Source organism: Echinops telfairi, unplaced genomic scaffold (genome assembly GCF_000313985.2).
Source record: "Echinops telfairi isolate 266 unplaced genomic scaffold, ASM31398v2 ScPeMD7_7410;HRSCAF=8448, whole genome shotgun sequence".
In the NCBI taxonomy this organism is placed as follows: Eukaryota; Metazoa; Chordata; class Mammalia; order Afrosoricida; family Tenrecidae; genus Echinops; species Echinops telfairi.
The window spans coordinates 5,633,554-5,657,462 of record NW_022111310.1 but is presented as its reverse complement, the minus strand read 5'-3'; the positions used below and the strand labels follow the sequence as shown (position 1 = coordinate 5,657,462).

The 23,909-nt window shown below is 42.4% G+C and overlaps 1 protein-coding gene across 1 annotated transcript; it reads left to right on the top strand.

Moving 5' to 3' along the window:
- Positions 1–4,069: 4,069 nt before the first annotated feature.
- On the top strand, positions 4,070–22,312 carry LOC101654639 (bile acid-CoA:amino acid N-acyltransferase). The gene is made up of 4 exons (XM_004711067.2): positions 4,070–4,173; positions 8,197–8,713; positions 13,256–13,458; positions 21,342–22,312. Exons 2-4 carry the CDS (start codon positions 8,248–8,250, stop codon positions 21,930–21,932), a joined length of 1,260 nt encoding a protein of 419 aa, XP_004711124.1. The 5' UTR covers positions 4,070–4,173; positions 8,197–8,247; the 3' UTR covers positions 21,933–22,312.
- The last annotated feature ends 1,597 nt before the right edge of the window (positions 22,313–23,909 follow it).

Here is a 23,909-nt window from a genome sequence, read left to right as displayed (position 1 = left end):
AATGGAAATTAACCAGAGGCTTCTAGTAATAGAAGTGTTCATTTAAGAAAACTGCTGAACCTCAGAAGCACACATTTTAGAATTTTTTAACTTGCCCTATTCCTCCCCGCCTCTCCCCAGATTGGTGATAGTGAACGTCAACAATGTCAGCACTCACTAAAACAAGCTCCCATTGGCGGCATGACACTGTAGGGTAAGCATTGGGCTTCTAACCCCAAGGCCAGCTGTTTAAACTCACCTGCCACTCGAGGAAGATGAGACTGTGCCCCTGTAAAAAATTCCATCTCAGGCCCTATGGAGTCCTTGAGCTGGAATGGACTTGGTAAGAATAGTTCGGGGGTGGGGGTGGGTGTTGTATATATGAGAGAAGAACAACCTCCAGGTTTGGGCTTCAAGTTGTTTACTTCAGAGCAAGCTCAGGCCTATTACCAAAAAACCAACCCCCCAAACCTCACTGCCATACAGCTGATGCCGACATGGCTGCCCTATAGGGCCGGGTAGAACTGCCCCTGTAAGTTTCCAAGACTAAGGGAGGAGAAAGCCCTATCTTTTCACCACAGAGTGGCTGGCCTTTAGGATCGCAGCTCAGTGCATTTCCACTATACCACCAGCTCACCAACACCAAACAGAAGATGCCAACAGTCCCCAATAAGCAGATGTTTGGTATACATCAGACGAAATACTATGGCATCTTGTGGTTTGTAAGGTAGAGGAACCTTGGTGATGTAGTGGGTGACTCACTGGGCTGCTAACCACAAGGTCAGCAGTTCTCCCTGGGAGAAAGAGGAGGCTTTCTACTCCTATGAAGAGTTGCAGTCTTAGAAATCCACAGGTTTCCTGTCCTACAGGGTGGTTATGAGTCAGAATTGACTTGATGACAATGAGCTTGGTTTTGGAAAGTCCTCTTGCCATTAAAGTGCTCTGATCTAGGATAGAGATTCCCCACCTGACTGCAGGCAGACTGCATAAGGTACTTCCCCTTTGGCTGGCTCCATGGCTGCTTACCTCTAACGGACCCCTGCTGTAGTGGACCACCACTGCCGGTGGCTGTCAATGCATCCACCACCCACCCTTTGCCATCAAGCCAATTCTAGCTCATAGCAACCCTATAGAACAGAGTAGAATTGCCCGTGGGTTTCTGAGTCTATAAATCTTTATGGAGGCAGAAAGCCTCATCTTTCTCTCGAGGAGCAGTCAATGGATTTGAACCACAGACCTTGTGGTTAGCAGCCACATGTGTCATCCTCTACACCACCAGGGCTGCATATCTGAAAAACCTGCCATTGATTGGGTTCCAATTCCTCGTGACTTTATGCAGGATTTTCGGGGCTGTAAGTCCTTACAGGGACAGATAACCTCATCGTTCTCCAAGAAGCAGCTGTTGGGTTTGAACTACCAACCTTCGGGCCAGCAGTCCAATTCTTACCCAACAGTGCCAAGTGGGCCCCAATTAACATTTGCTGTCAAAGAGATTATCACTCAGAAGAGAGCTGCTCCATGTGGTTTCCAAGGCTGCAAACCTTTGTGGAAGCAGATGGACTCGTCTTTCTCTTGTGGAGCTGCCGACCTCTCTGTTAGCAGCCCAGCATTTATACCACCATGCAACCAGGGCTCCTTCCCCATCAATACCACACCCTTTTCTTGATCAGAACTCACTACATCTCTTCATCGCTAGAGGGGGCAGAATGGAGAACTGCAAAGCACGTAGTTTTTCAGGGAATTACCGGTACCATTATTTGACCTTGCTGGAAGTGCTTCTCAAAATCCCTACTTACAGAAGTCGTGTACGTTTGGCCTAGTTCAGAACTCAGTACAAACAGCGTTCTCCTGCAAGTGTTTGTTGAAAACAATCAAGAACCATTTAACAAAGCAATGTTGAAGGCAGCAAAAACGTTTGGAGCACACAAGAAGCTGACCAAACCAGCAAAAAGGCGAAGCTATGGCTCTGAAAGTCTCCACTTTATTCCTGGAAATATAAAGATTCACACCCTAGTATACAGCTGTATGTGAGCCCAGGAAAAAGGTGAGGAAGCCCTAAACTCAGTATTTGCTGACCTGGAGGCTCTGCACAAGCCGAAAGTAGCAGCGAGGAGAGAGCCGTGTTCAGTGTGCCCGAGTGTGGAAGGCAAACACACACACACACACACACACACACACACTAGGAGAGAGCCGTGTTCAATGTGCCCGAGTGTGGAAGGCAAACACACACACACACACACACACACACACAGACAGAACCTTTGGTAAAGGCTGGGAGCCTTTCTGGTTCCAAGCATTAAAAGAAATCTAATCACTGGCTGACCACTAAGCCTACTGTGCAGAAACTTCAGCGACCATTTAAACTATATCAACTTTGCAGAATTAGTCCAAGAAATCACCAAATAAACAGCAAACCACACAGATTGGGAAAGAACATGAGAGACATGACAACTAAATGCAATGTGGGATTCTGCATTAGACTTAGGGACAGAATAAGGTCATTTGGAAAACTAGTGGCAAAGTCCGCAGTTTATGGTAATTTTTCTGTGTTAACTTATTCGTTTGGGTAATCAGACTACCAGCAGGTCAACTGTTAATATCAGCAAAACCCCCTGAGGCAATGGCATATGGGAAGCCCATGTGGTGCTTTGGAACTCTTTAAATTTACTTTACCTCAAAATAACTTTTTTTTTTTTAATGGGATAAGAAGTTGAAAAGTAAGAAGTAAGAAGACGTTAAAATAGTCCATAATTTGGGTGCCAAACAGTTTACACCTGGTTATTAACCCAAGCCATGGTATTTCCAGTCTCCTCATATATGTGTGAAAGTTGGGCATGAAATAAGCAAAACTGAAGAAGAACTCAGGCCTTTGAATTATAGACCTGGCAGAGAATACTGTAAGTAGCATGGACTGCCAAAAGAACAAAGACATGTGTCTTGGAAGAAGTACAACCGGAATGATCCTGAGAGGCCAGGATGGTGAGACTTCATCTCATGTACTTGGGACATGTTGTCAGGGGAGACAGAAGGGCAGTGAAAAAGAGAAGACCCTGGACAACAGGGATTGACACAACGGGCTGAAACAACGGGCTCAACAGAGCAATGGTGAGGAGGATGCAGGATGGGGTCGTGTCTCCTCTTGTACACAGGGTTACTATGAGTCGGAACTGATCCCGTGGTACCCATCAGCAACCACAACTCACTTTGACTTCGGTTGTTCACCCCACCTAGTGGCACCAGGGAGGAAAGACCTAGCGATCGTTTTCCTGTGAAAGGTTTCCGGGGAAATCTATGCAGCAGGTCCGCTCTGCAGCATGTGGGAGCCAACTGACAGCAGTGAGCCTTTAAAACATACCTGACTTGTTTAACATGTAAAAATATTTGAAACTACTTTTTGGTACAATAAAAAAACTGTCAACAGTACTTAGGTCAGGAGAAGAAGGTGATGGCTGGGACAGTAAAGTCGTCTCTTACTCTTTAGACTTGACACTGAATCCAGTGAGTGTACTTGTGTATTATGTGCATTCAAATGTTAAAAAAACAACAATAACACAATAGGAAAAGACCTACGGTTTGCAATCAGTTTTTACAATAAAGACAAAAGAATACATTTAATTGCTCTCTGGGCCAGGAGGACAAAAATGCCGTGAGTCCCTGGAGCTGAATTGCTAGATGAGCTCAGAGCCCCTCCTGGCCACACAGACCAGTACACTGGGCGCCAGCGACCTTTGCTGTGCGTATGTTGAGTCTTCAGACTGCAGAGTGTACTTGGAGATTAGGATTTACAGCGGCGGTTCTCAATCTGTGGGTCACGACCCCTTTGGGGGTCGAATGACACTTTCACAGGGGTCACCCGATTCATCACAGTAGCAAAATGACAGCGATGAAGTAGCAATGAAAATAATTTTATAGTTGGGGGGTCACCACAACATGAGGAACTGTATGAAAGGGTTGCAGTATTCAGACGGTTGAGAACCACTGATTTACAGGGACTACTGAAAATGCTGAAGTTAATCATTTATTTTTGGAAATAAAGATTCCAGAGGACTCAAGTACTTGCACCTGAAAACAGGACAGTTCAAAGTCATTGAAAGAGTTGATTTCCCCAGACTTTGGGCCCTAACTGAGCAAGAGGGTAGGTACTCTTTCTGCTTCTACGTCTGAGGCAGCAGAAGTGTTTTGACAAGATCTCAGGTAAGTATTTATACTTTAGACTTACTGGTAGGGTTTCTAGTTCTGGCTAGTTAGAGACTGAAAGGGAACATCTCTGATATCTTGATGTTACAAAGAGGAAGCAGTTCACGGCTCTTTTCTTAACAGGACTTGGAAAAGCCACTTCATTTTCTGAACTGATAAAATATTAAATAAGAAGCAGTCCCAATTTCATTAGCTAAATTCCTATTTGTATTTTACTTAGAACACAATTTGCAGCTAGCCTAAGAAAGTCTTGTTCGAACTGTTATTCTGTGAAACTACTTTTTGAGTGGGGAATGTGCAGGTCACCAAAGTTTATTCCACCGAGGGACCCTGTCACATATGGTCGTTGCTGCCAAATCGAGTCTGACTCCTGGTAACACCCTTTGTCCTCGGTGGAAGTGCTGCACAGGTGGTCACCATTCATGTGGAAGATAGCCCTCAGACCTGTTATCTGAGCCCCTTTTGGGTAGGTTCCAGTAGCAACCTTGCACTAGGGTTGAATGCTTAACTGTTCAGGCTACCTGGGGACTTTGCCTAGTACTAAAATGCAGATAATTAATCCAGGATGTCAAAGATATAATTTTTCTCATTTAAATTTTCATGTTTATTTGCATACATTTCTATTTTATTTTGCTAGTGTCTATAGAATTTGTAATGATACCATATTTTTATTTTTAAGTATAGTTTTATGGTCATATAATTCATGTAGCTTACAATTCAGTGCTTAAAGACATTAAGAGAGTGGTGTATTCATTGCCCCCAAATGATTCTGAAACCTTTCCTTCATTCTTGGATGCATTATTAGCTCCCCATTTTCCTCAACCTCTCCTCTCATAACCATAAGAAACAGTCTAGTTGCTGTCTCTATAGATTTACTTATCTTGAGTTTCATGTGAAGAAAAGCATTCAAGTAAAAAAAATAAAATAGCAACAACCAAAGAATCAGCAACGGTAACAGAATAAAACACAGAAGAAGCTCAAGAGATCACAGAATGTAATATAAACTAGTACGAGTTGAAAACGAGTTAAAAGGAAAGACAAATGGTAAGATGTTAAATTTGACCTTAGCTACATCTGGGCTTTCTGCTCCCACAAACAGTTACAGTCTCAGGAACCCACAGGGGTTGCTGTGAGGCAGCACTGACAAATGCCAGTGAGTTCTGTCTGCAGCAATCCATGTTCTCCTGCTCTCTATCCAGGAGCAAGACTACTTATATTCTTGGTCAACGGGCCGAGGGAATTCATGGAAGATTTAGTGCATGTGAGAACTCTGTCAATGAGTGCTCAGAATTTAAGTTCTGATATAGTCTCTCCCTCTGATCTTGGATTTTATTGTTCACAAATCTTTGATCACATTGGTTGGTGTGCTTCTTTTGGGTGGACCTTGGCGACATCTCATTTAGATGGCTTCTTGTTCTAGTACAAGACTTGAGAGCCTAGCTGCTATTCTTTCTGATAGCCAGAAACCATCTGATTTCTTCACCACACTTTGTTTTCATACCTATATCTTCAGTGATCTCTTCACGAGGACAAGTTATCAAGTAGGGTCACATCATAAGAACGAATTGTTCTTAGATGAAGACTTATGATTAAGTGTGAGCTCAAAATCTACGCATCTATTACAGTTTATATATGTCCCTGGTCCACTTTAGAGATAACACTATCATTTTATTGGAGAATATTATAAATAATCCTTATGGGACAGAGGGTACTTCTATTAATAGTATTAATTTGGCCCATGGCATACAATTTAAGATACAATTTAGAAATGGAAAGTATGCACATCACAGCCCAATGTGTAACCACTATGAGGAGGTATGCATTCTGGTCTTGGTAATGTTAGACATTGCTGTTTGACTTTGAATGCTTCCACAGAGACTTGGAATATTGAAAGGAGTTGGCCAGGGCCTGTTTCTGCTCTAAACTCATTTGACACAAAGCTGCTTGGGACACAGACAATGTTCTATTTTGCATTGATTTCTTAGTAGCAAAACCTCTCTTTTGGCCCCTTGATAACAGCATATAGTTCTGCCTTTGGCACTTTCACCTTGAAAATCATACCGTAGAAAACAACACACAAAGAAGCGACTCCTGAACTTCACTTCAACTGTTAAACTTACTGAACAAATTGTCTGTACTTTAATTTTTAAGTTCCCGGATAGGACAAATGCTTGAACACGTTACCCCTAGCTGGAGGTTGACGGTAAACCCACCCAGATGTGCATCAGAAGACAGACCCGATGTTCTGCTTAGGAGAGCCTTGAAACCCCTCGCGGAGTAATTGTCCTCCGCACACATGGGGTCAACATGGGTTGAACTTGACTCACTAGCAACTAATAATCATTCATTCCTCAGCTCAGTTCCAACAATTTCTGCCTTTCCTGCTGCATGACAACAATTTTCTATAGGGGGAAATTTTTATGTGGTATAAATCCAAGAGTATCTGTAGGTAGTTGCCAGAAATCTCAGACTATTTAATTGGTTAAATCTTGTTGTGATACATATATACAACATGACACTTTCCATTTTAGCCTTTTTAAAGTTCAGAATTCAGTGGTATGCATTACATTTGCCATGTTGTACCATCACAACTATCTATTTCCAAAATTTTGTCATCTATCACTCTTAGCTGAAAGTCTATACTCATTAACAGAAAGACCTAAAAAAACGTTTTTTAAGGAATTGGTTTATACAGCTGTGGGGGCTGGCAAGTCTCTAATCCATAGTTTAATGTCAGGCTGGAAATTTTAGTCATCTTGATTGAGTCTAAATTGGTAGGCAGGCGGCAGGTTAGACTCATTAGCAAGATTTCCAATGCTCCATCTTGGAACCAACTCCCTTCTCTTTGGGAAGCCTCAGTTTTTGCTCTTAAAGCGTCCTCCCAGGAGGCATACCCACATTCCAAAAGGAAAAGGGAAGAACCCAAACCTGTTGCTGTCGAGTTGGTACTGATGCTGATGCTGATGGTGATGCTGATGCATGGCCTCCTCACATCCCACAGAGCAGAACTGAGCTCCACAGCATTTCCTTGGCTGTAATCCTCATGGAAGCTGGTCTCCTTGACTTTCTTTTGGGGCACAACTGAGGGGTTTCAAACCACCCACCTTTCATTGCAGAGCTGAGCACACAGGGCACCCTTCATGGGCTAATGTTTTCCACAGTTCACTCCTTTATTTAAAGTGGTCACGTACTGGAACATTTTGTCAATTGACAAGGGTAATTGATCTGGGTGCGCCACATGTTGTCATTTTGCAGTGACTGTGAAAACAGGTGAAACGCTTCACCACAGATTAGTAAATAAACACCCATGTTTACCCTGCTTACTGGGGACCCCATGCTGTCAGGGACTGCACATTTGAGAAGAGGCTGTGTGTGATTCCTTCTGTAGGAACGTGCACCTACTGCACCACCTAAAGTGATTGAAACCCAAACCTAGAGTGATTGAAACCCAAACCTAGAGTCTCATCCTACTGGAGTCCAACACACCGTGCAAGTGGAATTCCCAAACCTACAAGGGGACTGCTATACAGTGCAGGTATCCAGTGGAGCCGAACGGAGTCCTCCAGATTGGCGTGAGGGATGCACTAGACAGATCTTGAGGAAATTGGGAAGCGTGGACACTTAAAATCCTCTGAATCCTTCTTGGCATGTAGAACGAGGAGGTCAAGGTATAAGAGTTGACCTTAGCAGAGTTGGAGAATAACAATCAGGGAATCAAATCACACTTTCTGCAAGGGGGGATTATGCTATCTACCTTTGAACTTTAGGCATTATTCTTAAAAATTCATGTCTGTTGCTTCCTCTACTCTGGTTCATTGTCATTGTAAAACGTATCTACTAGCTTTAAGTCTTCTAGCAATCTATTGAAAACTCTCAGGTGTCTTTCATTAGAAAATTACAACAGGATATGTGTTAACTAACTGGAAAGTTTGGTTTGAATCCCAAGCGTGACACCTGGTCTGTTTTACCTTTCATTAGCCTTCTCAGCATACTTTTCATTCTCTTTTCTTTCTTTCTGAGATTTTACTGAAGACGTTCCAGAAGCATCCTCCAAGGATCAACATTGTTACAATGATTCAGCTGACAGCCACTCCTATAAGTGCACTTGCTGATGAGCCAATACACATCCAAGCCACAGGCCTGAATCCCTTGCAGATGGTGGTTTTTGAGGCATCCCTGAAAGATGAAAAGGAAAACCTATTTCATTCCCAAGCCTTCTACAGAGCCAATGAAGTTGGTGAGGTAGATCTGGAATGTGATCCTGCCCTTGGAGGTGATTATGTTGGAGTCCATCCTATGGGGCTTTTCTGGTCCATGAAACCCAAGAAGATAATGACTAGATTGTCAAAACGAGATGTGATAAATAGCCCCTTTCAGGTCCAGTTGAAGCTGTATAACTCAGATGACCTTCACATCAGGCTACCGTTAGCTGCTCCAAAGGCCAGTCTGACTGTGGAGAGGTGGTATGTGGCACCAGGTGTGACACGAACCCAAGTCCAAGAAGGTCGCATTCGGGGAGCCCTTTTTCTCCCTCCAGGTGGGTAGAATGACTGGCATCTTTGATTTTCCTCATTGAACTGCTTCATTCTCCTGGAAGTTTAGGTTAGAGCTGAATAATACGGTGAAGAGCACGTGTTTGATGACTGAGAGTGAAGGTTGACTTTGGATGGGAACAAGAATGCGGCCACACCACATGTCAGTTCAAGTTTAATCTCGACAATTCTGCAGCTGGTCTAAGGATGAAACTGCATATAGTTTAGGAGCCCTCTGAATTTGAAATGTCCATACACTTGGATTTATGAGAAATCTAACTGATTGAAGCTTGATTGTCTGCAGGTGTTCACTCTGAGAGCTTGGAACCATGTCCCAGGTCTCTCTGGAAGGCTGTTGTGTTTAAGACACAATTTAGACACAGGTCGGTGTGTAGCTGTCACAGTAAGGTAGTGGTACAGTGAAGGGAAAGGCCGCAACAAGAGAGAGGAGACAGAAAGATTTATACCCTTCCTTCCATTAATACATATTTACAGAATATTGCATAAACAGTAAACAATATAGTATGTTCGCTAATGGCTAGAAGATTTACCAAAATACTCAGTTTCTCAGAGTGAAATCTATTTACCAATTATTCTAAAAACTTGTTCAAAACATCTGTTGATACACGTCTCAGCGTTTATTATAGGACTGAATGAAGCAATGTTATTTCCCCCAAAGTAGCCTTCAGTAGGCCAGGTGTCAGGTCTCTCTCACATATACTTTGATCTGGATACAGTCATCACTCACCAGGATATACTGATTCTGTTTATTAGGTTTTATTTTTAATAGTCCACTTGCAGAGCTGAGATGGGTGGAATAGGCCTGAAGGTTCAGGGTTTGTGACAACATGTAATTACACATGGCATAAGGAGTAAATTATCCCTTTTCCAAATTTACTCTAACTCATGGCCTTTTCCAGAAAATCTGTTGTTTTGTTAATTCTAACAATTAGTATATGGACTATTTTATTGCACGGGGGCCCAGGAAGTAAGTGACCTAAACTTCAGTAGGTGCTTATTCTGAGGGGACAAGAGGTTAGGTTGTATGGGGACCTACCGTGGTGGAGTTAGGTCTGAAGGCATTTCTCAACTTCAGCTTTCTTCTCAGATAAGGAAGGCAAGACATTTCAACGCTTCCCAAATCCTGCTCATCAGAAAGTGCTAAAGCATATTTACCCATTTACTCACACAGCAATTTTAAAGAATTGTTGGAAAAATGTGTAATGCAACATTTGATAATTCAGTATTTTTTCACATATGCAATGGAGTGACACCAATTACATTAACATATTCTTTTTTTACATTAACATATTCTTTACCCATCACCAAAATTTTTGCCAAATTTCCCATCACCATAAACAGAAACAATGCTTTCTAAAAAGTAACTCACCCTTCTCCATCTCTCCTGCACCAGGTAACCAATAATAAACTTTCATGTCTGTATATTAAATGATACTTTTAAACCAAAATATAGTTTATATAGTTTTAGTTCTTTTTTTTTTTTTTTTACAAAAATTTTACAGACAGTTTTAGTTCTTTTTTTCCCCTCAAGATGATATAATCATAAAATTATGGGTATTTAGGGAAATTTCACAATAGGCTTTTTACATCAAGCCATGCTTTCAGTCATGGATAAGTCCAATCTTCTATCCCAAACCACTTATATAAACATATAGTACCCCCAATAAATGCATCATAAGCTTCTTTCAGTTCTACTATATTGTGTAAACAAGCAGCCCCACACAGAGTGGGTGTAAATTAACAGCCTGGCTATGATTATTTTTCTTCCATGAATTAGGCTGTAGTGAATGCACAGTGTTATTGCTTGGAAGGACTCACTACTCATAAATTCTTACATGTGAGATTTCATGTCTGTACAGTCAGATAGGTGCAGTAGAGCTCCTGATTTTATGTGGCATACCGTTTCAAAACCATTCTGTGATATGTCGGTGAGCCCCACAGACCGTTCACTGGTAACTTGCAGGGTGTCTTAGTTACCTAGTGCTAGGATAACAGAAGTGCCACTAGTGGGTGGTATTACCAAACAAATCTATTCTCACTTGGTCTAGGAGGCTAGTAGTTTGAATCCAGGGTGCTGGCTCTATAGGAAAACACTCTCTCTCTCTCTCTCTGTAGCGTCTAGCGAAAGGTTCTTGTCTCTTTTGTTTTTATTCCTGGGCTCCTTGGAGGCCAAGGGGGCACTGCTGGGTAAGCACTGAGATCACTTGCTTCTGTAAAGATTTACACCTGAGACACTCTATGTAGGTGATGCGATTCACATGGTCCGGAGTTCGAAACTGCTAGCCACCCTGCACAAGAAAGACGGGGCTTTCTACTCCAATAAGGAGTCCTCACTACCATCAATTCAATTCAGACTCATAAAGACCCTTTAGGACAGGGTGGAACTACCTCTGATGGATTCCCAAGACTGGAACTCTTTTTAGGAGCAGAACTGCCCTATAGAGTTTTAATGAGGCGGCATCAACTCGATGGCAGTGAGTTCAGTTTTGGTTTGGTGGATCCACAATCAATGCTCGTGGAAGCTGCATCTAAGAGCTCAATCCACACCCTGCATTGGGTAAATCTGCTACACAAGAACGCTTTAAAAATGTTGAAAATTAGTATGCTACTTTGAGAATTAAGGTGTCCCTGACCCAAGCCACAGTCTTTTTAATGGCCTCATATGCATGTGAAAGTTAGATACTGAATAAGGAAGACCGAAGAAGAACTGATGCATTTTAACTATGGCACTGGTGAAGAATATTGAAAGTACCATACATAGACTGACAAAAGAACAAACAAATCTCTCTTGGAAGAAGTACAGCCAGAATGCTCCTTAGAGGCAAGGATGGTGAGACTTTATCTCAGTGATTCTCAACCTTCCTAATGCCGTGACCTTTTAATTCAGTTCCTCATGTTGTGGTGACCCCCAACCATCAAATTATTTTCATTGCTACTTCATAACTGTTATTTTGCTAGTTATGAATCGTAATGTAAATATCTGATATGCGGGATGTATTTTCATGGTTACAAATTAAACATAGTAATGAAAGCATAGTGATTAATCACAAAAACAATATATAATTCTAGATTGTTAAATATTTATTTCTAATGACAAATGAATGAAATGTTGTCTTGAAGCATGGTGTAGCATGGGTAACAGTCTTTACACCAGGTACTCGTATGTGGGTGCATCTGCATGTGGGTGGACCACCTGGAGACGGATAAAGATTTTCTGATGGTCTTCCCTGTGAAAGAGGCATTTGACCCCCAAAGGGGTCGCGACTCACAGGTTGAGAACCACTGCTTTATCTCATACTTTGGACATGTTGGCAGGAGAGACCAGTCCCTGGAGAAGGACACCATGCTTGGCAAAGTGGAGGGGCAGCAAAAAGGAGGAAGACCCTCACCGAGATGGATGGACACTGTGGCTGCACCAGTGGGTCAAGCATACAACAATTGTGGGGATGGCTCAGGATCAGGTGGTGTTGCATTCTGTTGCACATAGGGAGCCGACTCTATGGCACCTACCCCACCCACCACCCCCCACCCCAACATAGGATTTCTACCGCTGTGATCTTAACGGAAGCTGACTGCTACAACTTTCTCCAGCAGAGCATCTGGTAGATTAGAACTGCTGACCTTTTAACCTTTGTGTAACCCACAGCTCCTTAACCACAGATTTAGGGACTCATAATACATAGACTTGGGGGACAACATTCAGTTAATCGGACGCACATATACCATATTTTGCATGTGATTTCCAACAGTCACAGACTTCCGTAGCTTCTGCACCTTTTCAAAAGTTAACAAGACCCATTTAAGGTTAAAATTTAGCACCCTGTCATTTGAATTTCATTATGATCCATTAGAATTTGTTCTAGTTTTTAGTATTTTCTGCTTTCTTCTTGATTGAGGCTTCTGTCTGTTTTACTCTGCTATTCTTGTTAGTTTTTCTGAATTGTTCTGATTGTTTGTTTGTTGGTTGTGTTTTTCCACACATGAAATCCAGGAGAGGTCAATCAATAGAGACAGTAACTGGATTAATGTTCCCTTGGGGGTCTGGCAGGCGGCTGGGGGAATGGGGAGCTACTGCTCACGAGTACCTGATTGAAGACACTGGTGTAAAGCTGACTGTGGCGATGATTGTACAACTCTTCTTGGTGTGGTTGAATATTGAATTGTATAAGTGAATTCTATGCCAATGCAACTGTTAGGGAGAAGGAACCCCCCCAAAAAAGCATTGTTTTCATTTCAAGGCTTTCTTTACGCCAAGCATCTAGAAAGGGAGCGCTCAGAGTGGCATTCTTTCTGGCTGCGGGGATTAAACGTGCCTGTGAAGGTGAGTTCCCATCAACGTTTGGATACTGGGTTCCGTGATCTAGTTAGTACACCTTCATTCTCCCACAGACACCAGGCCCAGCCTTTTGGAATTGGGTTTGAAAATGTACAGACAAATTCCGAAATTTGTGGTTGGTTTTTCACCTTGTTCTCCTGTGGTCATTCTCCTTCTCTCTTCTCCCCCATCCCGCGGTGTCTTCCTGCAGGAGATGGGCCTTTCCCCGGAGTGCTCGACTTGTTTGGCACTGGTGGCGGCCTGATGGAATTCCGGGCCAGTCTCCTGGCCAGCCATGGCTTTGCCTCCTTGGCTCTGGCTTACTTTGGCTATGCAGACCTGCCTCCCCAATTAGAAAAAATCGATTTGGACTATTTTGAGGAAGCTGCTAACTTTCTTCTGAGTCATCCTAAGGTAATTTTTGCCTTTTCTCTAGGTTTCAGCACATTTCAAAAGAACATAATATTGCATGGTCAGATTCCTTTTTACTTCCAAGTATGAGTCTCCTTCAGTAAATTAGACACATATGCACATGTGTCAATAAAATAAGTGTACAAAATAACAGAAACATATTTTTAGCATAAACATTTATTTATTTTAAAATCATTTTATTGGGGGCTCGTACAACTCTTAGCACAATCCATCCATCCATCCATGGTGTCAAGCACATTTGTACATTTGTGGCCATCATCATTCTCAAAACATTTTCTTTCTACTTGAGCCCATGGTATCAGCACCTCATTTTTCCCCCTTCCTCCCCCACCCTCCCTCTCTCACAGACCCGTGGTAATGTAGAAATTATTATTATTTTTTCAGATCTTACACTGCCCAATGTCTCCCTTCACCCGCTTCTCTGTTGTCGTCCCCCAGGGAGGGGGTTATATGTAGATCCTTGTGATCGGTTCCCCCTTTCCACCCCACCTTCCCCTACCCCTCCTGGTATCTCTTCTCTCATTATTGGTCCTGAGGGGTAGAAGCATTTGTTAAACAAAAATTTTAATATATGAAGTCATTGTTTCTTGACATCTCTCCAACTCTGTTCTAGAGGTGGCGTGTTTCCATCTCTAACTCTTCCCTGAAGAATTCTTTGTCAAAACAACTGCTTTGGCATCCTTGAGAAACCCCCATCACGTTCCTTCCAATGTCCTTTGGGGTTTAGGGGAACAAACATAAGTCCAAAGGGCCAAGATCAGGGCTGGAGGGTGGAGGCGGTAAAATTTCCCAAGGAAATTAAACTAGGCTGGCCCTTGCTATGGTTGAAGAATTAGCAGGCTCATTGTTGGGATAGGGGGGAAAATTCCTCCCTGAAAATTTCCTGGTCTGGTTCTCACCAATGCAATTTTCAATTTTTAAAAAACATCTACGCAATAAGGCCCCATGATTATCCTATGCCCTTGAAAAAAATCTGTGAACAATCCCCCAAAGCATTCACCATAACCTTGGGTGACCTCTATGCCTTGAGTGTAACTGGCTCAGCAGATCCCCTAAGAATGGAGCTCTGCTGGCAGTTCTTTTGGAAAGCAACCACCAGAGACAAGATTAAGACACATGCCTCACTGAGAGAACTTTTCTATAGTCATCTCCTGATAGCAGGGAACACTCAAACTTACTGCCATGGAGTCATGGTAACTCATAGCCACCCTCTAGGACAGGGTAGAATTGCCCCTGGGTTTTCAAGATTGTCACTGTAGAAAGCCCATCTTTCTCCCATGGAAGAGCTGGTGGTTTCAAACTGCTGACCTCATGGATCCTAGCCCAACATGTAACCACTATGCCACTCTACTGATAGCAGAGCCAGGTTTAACTGTGTTTTGTTTGGAATAAAACTCATGCAGATATGAACTGGAACCCAACTTTTTCTTTCTTTCATTTTTCCAATGAGTTATTTTGAGTTAAGTCATGATTCAAGATCCTAGGAGAGAAGTGAGGAGGGCCTGTTCCGATCTTCCCATCGTCCCAGGTAGGCACCCAGAATTTGGGGCAGAGGGACTTGTACAGGCACTGATATCACTGACCTATGGAGACATCACACCTTTTGGCATTGGAAGCCTGGGCAGTCTGCCAGCAATTCCTGGTTTGGTTCTGGTTGGGGCTGTCTGAAGGGTCAGTTTGGTAGTTTTTGATTTTGGTCTTGATGTCTTCTGTCATGGTGATAGCTCCTAAAGATGCCCCTGAAAATGCTGGCAGCTCAATGTGCTAGCAATATTTTTTTACTTACATATATATATATTACATATATATCACATAACTGAAACTATATTTTTTATTGCAAGACATAAAATTTCAGAGATCAAAGGGATTTAAAACATTTTTTATTTGGGTGAAAGTTTACAGAGCAAGTTGGTTTTCCATTCAACAATTCATCTGCTTTTTGTTTTGTGACATTGATTGCAACCCTAGAATATAACAAGTTTCCCCACTTCCTCCTTGTGTTTACCTTTCTCATGCCTCTTTCATTCCTATTACTTCTTGCCTTCTGAGCTGTATCACTGGGCAAATCCTGCCCTTTTGGTCTGACATGGTTTTTCTAAAGAGCATGTACTTTCTGTATGTTATTGTTCAACTGACAGGGCTGTCTACTGTTTGGCTGACAGTTGAGCTTATATAAGTGTCATTTTTGTTAGGTGCCATCAAGTTGGTAGTGATACTGAGAGGGCCTATGTACAACAGAACAGAAAATGCTTGTTCCTATGCCATCCTCACCATCATCATTGTTTGAGCCCAGTGTTGGGGCTGTTGTGTAAATCTAGGAAGAATACTGACTGGCTTCTTCTTTTCCTTCACTGGTCTTCTGCCTTACTAAGCATGGTGCCCTTTTTCAGGCCCTGGTCTCTTCTGATAACAGGTCCGATATAAGTGAGGCAAAGTCTCCCTGTCCTTGTTTCTAGAGATCATTCTGGCTGAATTTCTTCCAAGACAGATTTTTTTTTCTGGTGGTCCATGGTGCTTTCAATATTCTTTGTCAATACCATGATGCAAATGCATCAATTCTCCTGCAGTCTTTCTTACCCATTGCCCAACATGTGCAAGCATATGAGGCAATCGAAAACACCATGAACCGGGGCAGGTTCATCAAAGGCTTCAAAGGACAGTTTTGCTTTTCAACACTTGGAAGAGGTCGTGGGAAGCAGATTGCCCAATGCCATATGTCGTTGGAAATCCAGACTGTTGCTTTATCAGCATTGACTGTGCTTCCCACCCTGCTCCCCCTCCCCCTTGAACCCTTGAAACCAATGAAATCATTGACAACTCTGATCTTTTCTCCATTGATCATAATGTTGTCTATTGGCCCAGTCTGAGAATTTTGGTTTTCTTTACACTGAGTTGCAATCCACACTGAAGACTGCAGCCAGGGATCTTCATCAGCAAAGGTTTCAAGTCCTCCTTGCTTTCCGCAAGCAAAGTGGTATCACGGGTGTATCGCAAGTTGTTAATAAGCCTTCCTATAATCCCGAGGCTGAATTCTTCTTCATAGAGTCCAGCTTTTCTGATGATTTGCTCCTCGTACCGATTAAGTACGGTGAAAGGATACAACTCTGACCCACACCGTCTCTTTCCATAGAGGTAATACATTTGATCCCTAGATATCCCCTCTGGTGTGGTCTATGCGGACAGTCACCACATGAAACAGGTATTTTCAATGCAGAAGCTGTTGGTCTTATGAAGTTCAAACGTGATCTTCAGCTCCGTTTCGATCACCAAGGCCATATTGGCTAACAACTGCTCCTTCCTCTGTGTTTCCAACTTTTGCATGCCAATTACCAATAGTGATCAATGGATATTGATCGCATATTTGACTAATTTAAACCTGAAGAGTTTGGTAGAAATTTTCAATTTCTTCATCACTAGCTTTAGTGGTTGCTGTGTAAATTTGCACAGTCGTTGTATTAACTGGAATTTTTTAAAAACATCATTTTACTGGGGGCTTGTACAACTCTTATCACAATCCATCCATCCATCCATTGTGTCAAGCACATCTATACATACATTGCCATCATCACTCTCAAAACATTTGCTTTCTACTTGAGCCCTTGGTATCAGCTCCTCCTTTTTTCCCTCCCACCCTGCTCCCCCTCCCCCTTGAACCCTTGATAATTTCTAAATTATTATTATTTTGTCATATCTTACACCATCCGGCATCTCCCTTCACCCACTTCTCTGCTACCCATCCCCCAGGGAGGAGGTTATATGTAGATCCTTGTAATCTGTTCCCCCTTTCTCCTTCACCTTCCCTCCACCCTCCAGGTATTTCCACTCTCATGACTGGTCCTGAGGGGTTCATCTGTCCTGGATTCCCTGTGTTTCCAGTTCCTATCTGTACCAGTGTACATCCTCTGGTCTAGCCGGATTTTTAAGGCAGAATTGGATCTGATACTGTAGGGGGGGTGGGGGGTGGGGCGTCGGGAGCATTCAAGACCTAAAGGAAAATTGTATGTTTCATCATTGCTACACTACACCCTGACTGGCTCGTCTCCTCCATGTAGCCCTTCTGCAAAGGGATGTAACTGACTTGAATGAATATAGTGTTATATATATATATATTGAGCCCCTAATAAAATGATTTAAATAAATATATATTTAAATCATTTTATTAGGGGCTCATAGAACTCTTATCACAATCCATACACACATCAATTTTGTAAAGTGCATTTGTACATCATTCTCAAAACATTTTCTCTCCACTTAAACCCCCTGGCATTAGGTCCTCATTTTTCAATCCTTGGATCACACAGGCTGGTGTGCTTCTTCCATGTGGACTTAGTTTAACTGACACCTCACTTAGATGGCTGCTTATTTGAAAACAAGCTTTTAAGATGCCAGACATTATTCTTTCTGATAGCCAGACATTATGTAGTTTTTTCACCACATTTAAAAAAATAATAGCATCCATTATCTTCAGTGATTTCTTCTGGGGGGTGAGCATCAGGCAGGGGCATGTCAGAAGAACTACTTGTTCTTAGATTGGAGCTAGAATTAAGTGCAAACACAAAATCCATTCCTGCATCTATAGTTTATATACATTTCTTTGGTTCACCTTAGAGACATTGTCATTGTGTGTTACAGAACAGTATCAATCAACTTCCGGAGCATCACCCTTAACTGGAAACTCTAAGTATTTTGTCTTCTTTTCTTCTTCCTGCTCATCTGTCTTCAAAAGCAAATCAAAGCCCACTGCCACTGAGTCCATTTCACCTCTTGGCAACTCAATATAGGGTTTCCAGGGCTTTGTAAATCTGTACAGGAGTAGACAGCTTCCTCATTAGCCTGTGGAGCAGCTGGTGGGGCTGAACCACCAACCTTCTGATAATAGTCCAATGATTACCCATCAGTACCACCAGGGATCCTGATCTGGTAACCACTACTGAACTGAATTTCTACATCTTTCTAGATATTTAATATAAATGGGATCATACAATAATTGTGTTTTTGTGACTGACTCATTTCATTCAGCATATTTTCCAGGTTTATCCAGGTATCAGGATTTCATTTCCCTTTATAACCAAGCAATACTTCATTGTAGACACTACTTCGTGTACACACTACTATTTAGCCATTCATCTGTATATGGGCATTTAGATTGCTTCTTTTGCTATTGCATATAGAGCTTTGATGAACATTGTGCACATCTCTTTACATTCTGTTTAATTCATTTGAGTGTATGTGTTAGAGTAGAGTTGCTGAATCATATAGTAAATATATGTTTAACTTTTAAATAAATTGTTGAATTCTTCCATGTTGGCTGTATCATTTTATGATTCCACAAGCCATGAAAGAGTGTTCTAATTTGTTCACATCTTCATCAACACCCTTCTTTTTTCCCATTGGAAGAGGTTTTTTGTTGATTCAAATAAACTCCTCTTAATGAATTTTTTAAAATCGTGGAGAAATAGAATGGAAACATAATGGATTTTTCCCACAAACATTTTGAAGCCCCACATATGTAGGGCAGAAAATGGATAGTATGGATGGCTCCCTCAATCTGCCTAGATTACTTTCCCTTGTACTAGGAATCTCTGTTTCTATCAGCTGAGTATACTTGACACAGTCATGCATCTTTTTCTAAGAAACAAAACAAAACAAACACTCATGGAGACCCAATTGTCTTATTTTTCTAACAAGAGATTAAGTTCGGTTTTAGAGAACAGACAAGGCTCTTGGGCATCCCATCCTGCAGACAGTCCATACTCAAGTGAGATTGAGCCCTTACTTTGAGCCACAAAGAAACTTTAACTCCTCTCTCCACATCACACCACCGCTGCCTCCCTCTTAGGTCTCCAATACTAAACTGGTGGCCGCATGATGTACATTTTACACTTATAAATAGCTGATGAACATGCTGCTACCTGTTCATCCTCCCTGGTGCCATCTTTTCTTGCCTGCACCATTGAAACCAACTGGCTTTTCTGTCTCACTTTTTGCAAGTCAGACACAGAGGTGTAAAAGTGGGATTTGTCGAGCAGTGATTTTCCTCACTTGTTTAAGACGCTCTTTCACTCACCATTGGATAAAAGCTAGGCTTCTTAGCATGTCCTATAAAATGTTTTGTGATATGGCCTGTGCATAATTCTTCATCTTTTTTATGTGCTCATCCTTCAGACTTTTTTCCTGATCCCTTGCTGCCGTTAGGAAGCGAACTCCTGTTGCTTAGTGTGCTTTGCAACACTAATAATCAGGTTGATGTTTTGCTTTTCTTCCCTCCCCCCACCCTCCCCCAGCCTTATTTTGCCACTTCTCAACTTCAGCTCTGAACTCAAGGAGCTGTGGTCCCTCCGAAGCACTGCTCTTCATTCCTTCTGAATTTTTGGACTGGTCCCAAGGTCGAATCTCTTGGGAATGTTTCAGCTATAAGTGGCGGATGGTGGCCTAGACATCAACTTAGGTATTTGATTCTGTCATGTGACAGAAGATAGAGACAGAAGTGATTCCCGCTTTGGCTCAGAACCTTAGTGTTACCAGGAAGGTGGATTGAGATTTCTCTTTCAAATGTTTTATTGGCAAGTGATTTACATATCATATAATTCAATAGTTCAATCATTCAATCATATCACGGAGAATTGTACAAGCACCCCCACATCAATTTTAGAGCCCCCCCTCCCCCATCATCAAATTGCCTTTAAGGTGATTTCTACAATCACATGGATTAATATTTCTATAATTTCCTGACCCTGCTCTCATAATCATACTCATAGTTTGAGAAACAATAATGTTGCATTTTAATATTTTTGATGAATAAAGATAAAGATTGATAAAGATTTCTATGATTTTATACTAATGGTTTTAAAATTATCCTTGTATTTTTAATATAATGGCTGAGTCAATGGGCTATTTTCTATGAGAATCTTTCTTTGATCCTGCCGTTATTTTCTGCCTATCTGCATAGGTTTTGCTACAAGCATTCTAATCTCATAGGATTTGCAAACGATTGCAATCTTTTTCTCTCTCTCTTTCCGCCCCCTGTACCTCAGCAGCAAATGACAGTGTGTTCCTTAATAATGAGAGGGTGCCTTTGCTCAAGAAGCTGGGCTCCCAGGACTTGACGGAGGATGGATGATATGCAGATACTTGTCGGATGACTGACAGTGAGAGGGAAAGCCCAGCCACGGCCCCTTCTTTATGAAATCTCTCTTTTGGGAAACAAACCAAATTAGTCTAGAAACCTTTAAGTTTTCAGGGTCTGTACTACAAATCAGCAGGCCCGAGAACACAGCAGTTAGCCCTGTAGCTGCTAACTGAGAGGTCTGCAGCTCCAACCCACCAGTGGAGAATATGTGACAGTTCTCTCCCATGAAATGTACCGGCCTTGGGAATCCTTTGGGAGAGGTCCACTCCATCATAGAAGGTGACTACAGGTCGGAATGAATGACAATTGCTGTTTTGTCTTGTTTTTGTTTTATCCTACTGATCTTGCCTTCTTTCTAATGTTCCATTTCATCTGAGCTTTGAGAGAGCTCAGCATTGGCGCAAAAAAAAAAAATACAGCTTTCAGTTATACCCTGCCTCATGTCATTCACAAGAGAAATGTGCTCAAACCCCTTACTGTATCTAATACATTGGTGGTTAGTTAGGGCATCTAAAATTCACCATCTAACACAATGTTGAAGGAATTGTCTTCAGTAGGTCAAGCTGGACATTTATTTGAGGGTGGCGTTCCTTTGAGCATGCCTTAAATATTTCAGAATGCTTGAGCTGGGCTTCTTGGGATTAATACGTGGCCATTGAAGTTCCTCAGTAGTTTGACATTGTGGGAATGTGCGACCTGAAGGATACTATCAATCTCTCCTTTCCATTACTTCCAGGTCCTTGGTCCAGGCATCGGGATTGTCTCCTTGTGCAAAGGAGCAGAGATCGGGCTCTCCATGGCAGTTCACCTAAAGCAAATCACTGCTGCTGTGCTTATTAATGGGCCCAACTTTATTTTCTCGCACCCTCACGAATATCATGGTCAGGTCTTTCAGGCCTTGCCCATTCCATTACATTTAGTATCCATAAATGCCTTAGGATTACTAGAGTTTTGTAACTCTTTTGGGGACCCTCAAGCGGAGGGCAATAGACGTTTTCTCTTTCCCATTGAAAAGTCCCAGGCACAATTCCTCTTTATTGTGGGAGAAGAAGATAAGACTCTAAACAGCAAAGCGAGTGCGGAAGGTGCCATCGAACAGCTGAGGTGCAATGGGAAGAACAATTGGACCTTGCTGTCTTACCCTGGGGCCGGCCACCTGATAGAACCGTGCTACGCACCACTGTGCTCTGGCTCCTGGTGCTCCAACCTTCCCATTCTCTGGGGAGGAGAGGTGATCCGTCATGCCTCTGCACAGGAACACTCTTGGAAGGAGATCCAGAAGTTTCTCAGGAAGCATCTCATTCCAGGGCAGCCCAGCCTACTCTGAGGAGAGTAGATACACCTGTCGGGAGAGACTTTAGGAGGGCTTAACATTTTGGGGAAAAGTAGAATTAGAAGACAGTGGAGTATTTCCACGAATTTTCTGAAGCCCCCTATAGACAAGGAAATCTGTAAACAAGCTCCTTCCCTTTATTTTTGTGAAGGAATCTCTTTGCTTTATGATTCTAAGATGAAAGCTATAGCAAGAAGCCAGAGCAACTGAAATGGTATTGCTAGAGGGGTGATAGAGTTAGTTTGCTGGTACTCAAACACTGGAAATGTAACCTAAATTGGGACTTGGTCTGTTGAGATTTAGTTTGTTAAAAGGGACTGACGATGTAAGAGCCCCCTCCTTTATAGTAAAAAAATTCCTTTTAAACCTGTTAATTATTTAAGGCCTGGGCCTGTTTCAAAACCTGTTAATTAGTCAAGGGTGGTATAATTCAGGAAAGGAGAATTGGTGTTGGGGTGGGGGGGGGGCGGGGGGGGGGCAGGAGGCTTCTGTGCAGCAAGATTTGGTCTCTACAATCCCCTTGCGTTGCTGCAGCGCACCTGGGGGGCGGGGGGTGGGGGGAGCAGCATTGCGATAAGCAGTGGAGCCTGCAACCTTAGTGGGTACTGGTCTGAGGTTTCCTTAGGGGATAACCATCTGACAGCTTTTGGAGTAATGAAGATATCCATTGTTGGTCTGTTAGTCCCTTGGGGGACTAACTGTTTTCTTGTAAATCTTGCTCCCATTTGTTCTGTTGCTTAATAGCCCTCTGATGATTGAAAACCCTGTTAATTACCTCCAGGGATTATTGCAAAGCCTGTTTCTTGTCACATAGTTGAAGGTATATAACTCGTTTGATTTTGACTAAATTTAGAAGCAGTTCAGAGGTGGCAAATCCTATGGTTTCCGTCTGTCAGCACATGCAGAAATAAATGTAGGATTTAAAAAATCAACCTGGTTTCTATCTTTTGGCTACAATAGTGACAAGCTCCCCCAGGCCCTTACGAGGAAGGAATATTTTGGTGACCATGAACTGGACCCACAGGACTTTCCACCCACTGGCCTGTGATCTTCCTCCATTCAGCATCATTACACATGTTGCGTGACTCTGAAGAGGAACTTATAGACTGGTGTGTTAGACAGGGTTCTCTAGAGAGATAAAACCAAATTCCTAATAATATAATATATTTATTTATAAAGATAATTAGATATATAACGAGAAATGAACTGTTAAATCATATACAGATAAATATACAATATAAGAAATAAACAGTTAAATTAGAAGCACTATAAACGGCTTAGTGCAACTCATGTCCGTGAGAGAAAGTTGAGAGACTAGCAGTCCTTCAAGTCTCTATCTGATGCCAGATCTTCCTCTATTTGTAGAGAGAGCTAGGCTATGTCAGCACAGCAGCCAATCACAAGGCAGGTCACCAATCGCCAGTCCCCAGCTCCAGAGAAGTCTTAAAGGGACCTCAACTTACAGCAACACAGTCCACAGGCTAGGCGTCCCACAGGCAGTGTAGCCTTTAAATTGAGGCACAGAACAAGCTAGGCAGCCGCACACTGGTCCGATGATCACAGAGCGAGAGACAAGAAAGGCAAGGCTCACCAAACCATCCATCTCTCCGCCCCTCAGTCAATCCCACCTGCGTCTATCAGCCAGGCTGGCACAATAAACTATCTCAACTGGTATCGGACATATGGGCTAATACTGGACTTATGGACTTGATCTGGACTGGGCTAGGATGTTTTCTTAATATACAAGTACTCTTTGATATAAAGCTCTCTTGTACACACACACACACACACACACACACACACACACACACACAGAAAGTATCCCAGGCCAGTCCAACTCAAGTCCATAAGTTCGATACTAGTCCATAATCTGTCTTCAGACTCACACAGCTCCATGCAATAATGCAGAGTGCAAGAAGATCACAGGTTGGTGGATGCAAAGTCGTGTGGATCCAAGGTCAGTGGAAACAT

Excerpts from the sequence above, each read along its gene's own strand:
- LOC101654639 (XM_004711067.2), top strand. The coding sequence starts at position 8,248 with ATGATTCAGCTGACAGCCACTCCTATAAGTGCACTTGCTGATGAGCCA. Across the intron at positions 8,714-13,255 it reads AGCCCTTTTTCTCCCTCCAG|GAGATGGGCCTTTCCCCGGA; the intron begins GTGGGTAGAATG and ends GTCTTCCTGCAG. Across the intron at positions 13,459-21,341 it reads TTCTTCTGAGTCATCCTAAG|GTCCTTGGTCCAGGCATCGG; the intron begins GTAATTTTTGCC and ends CATTACTTCCAG.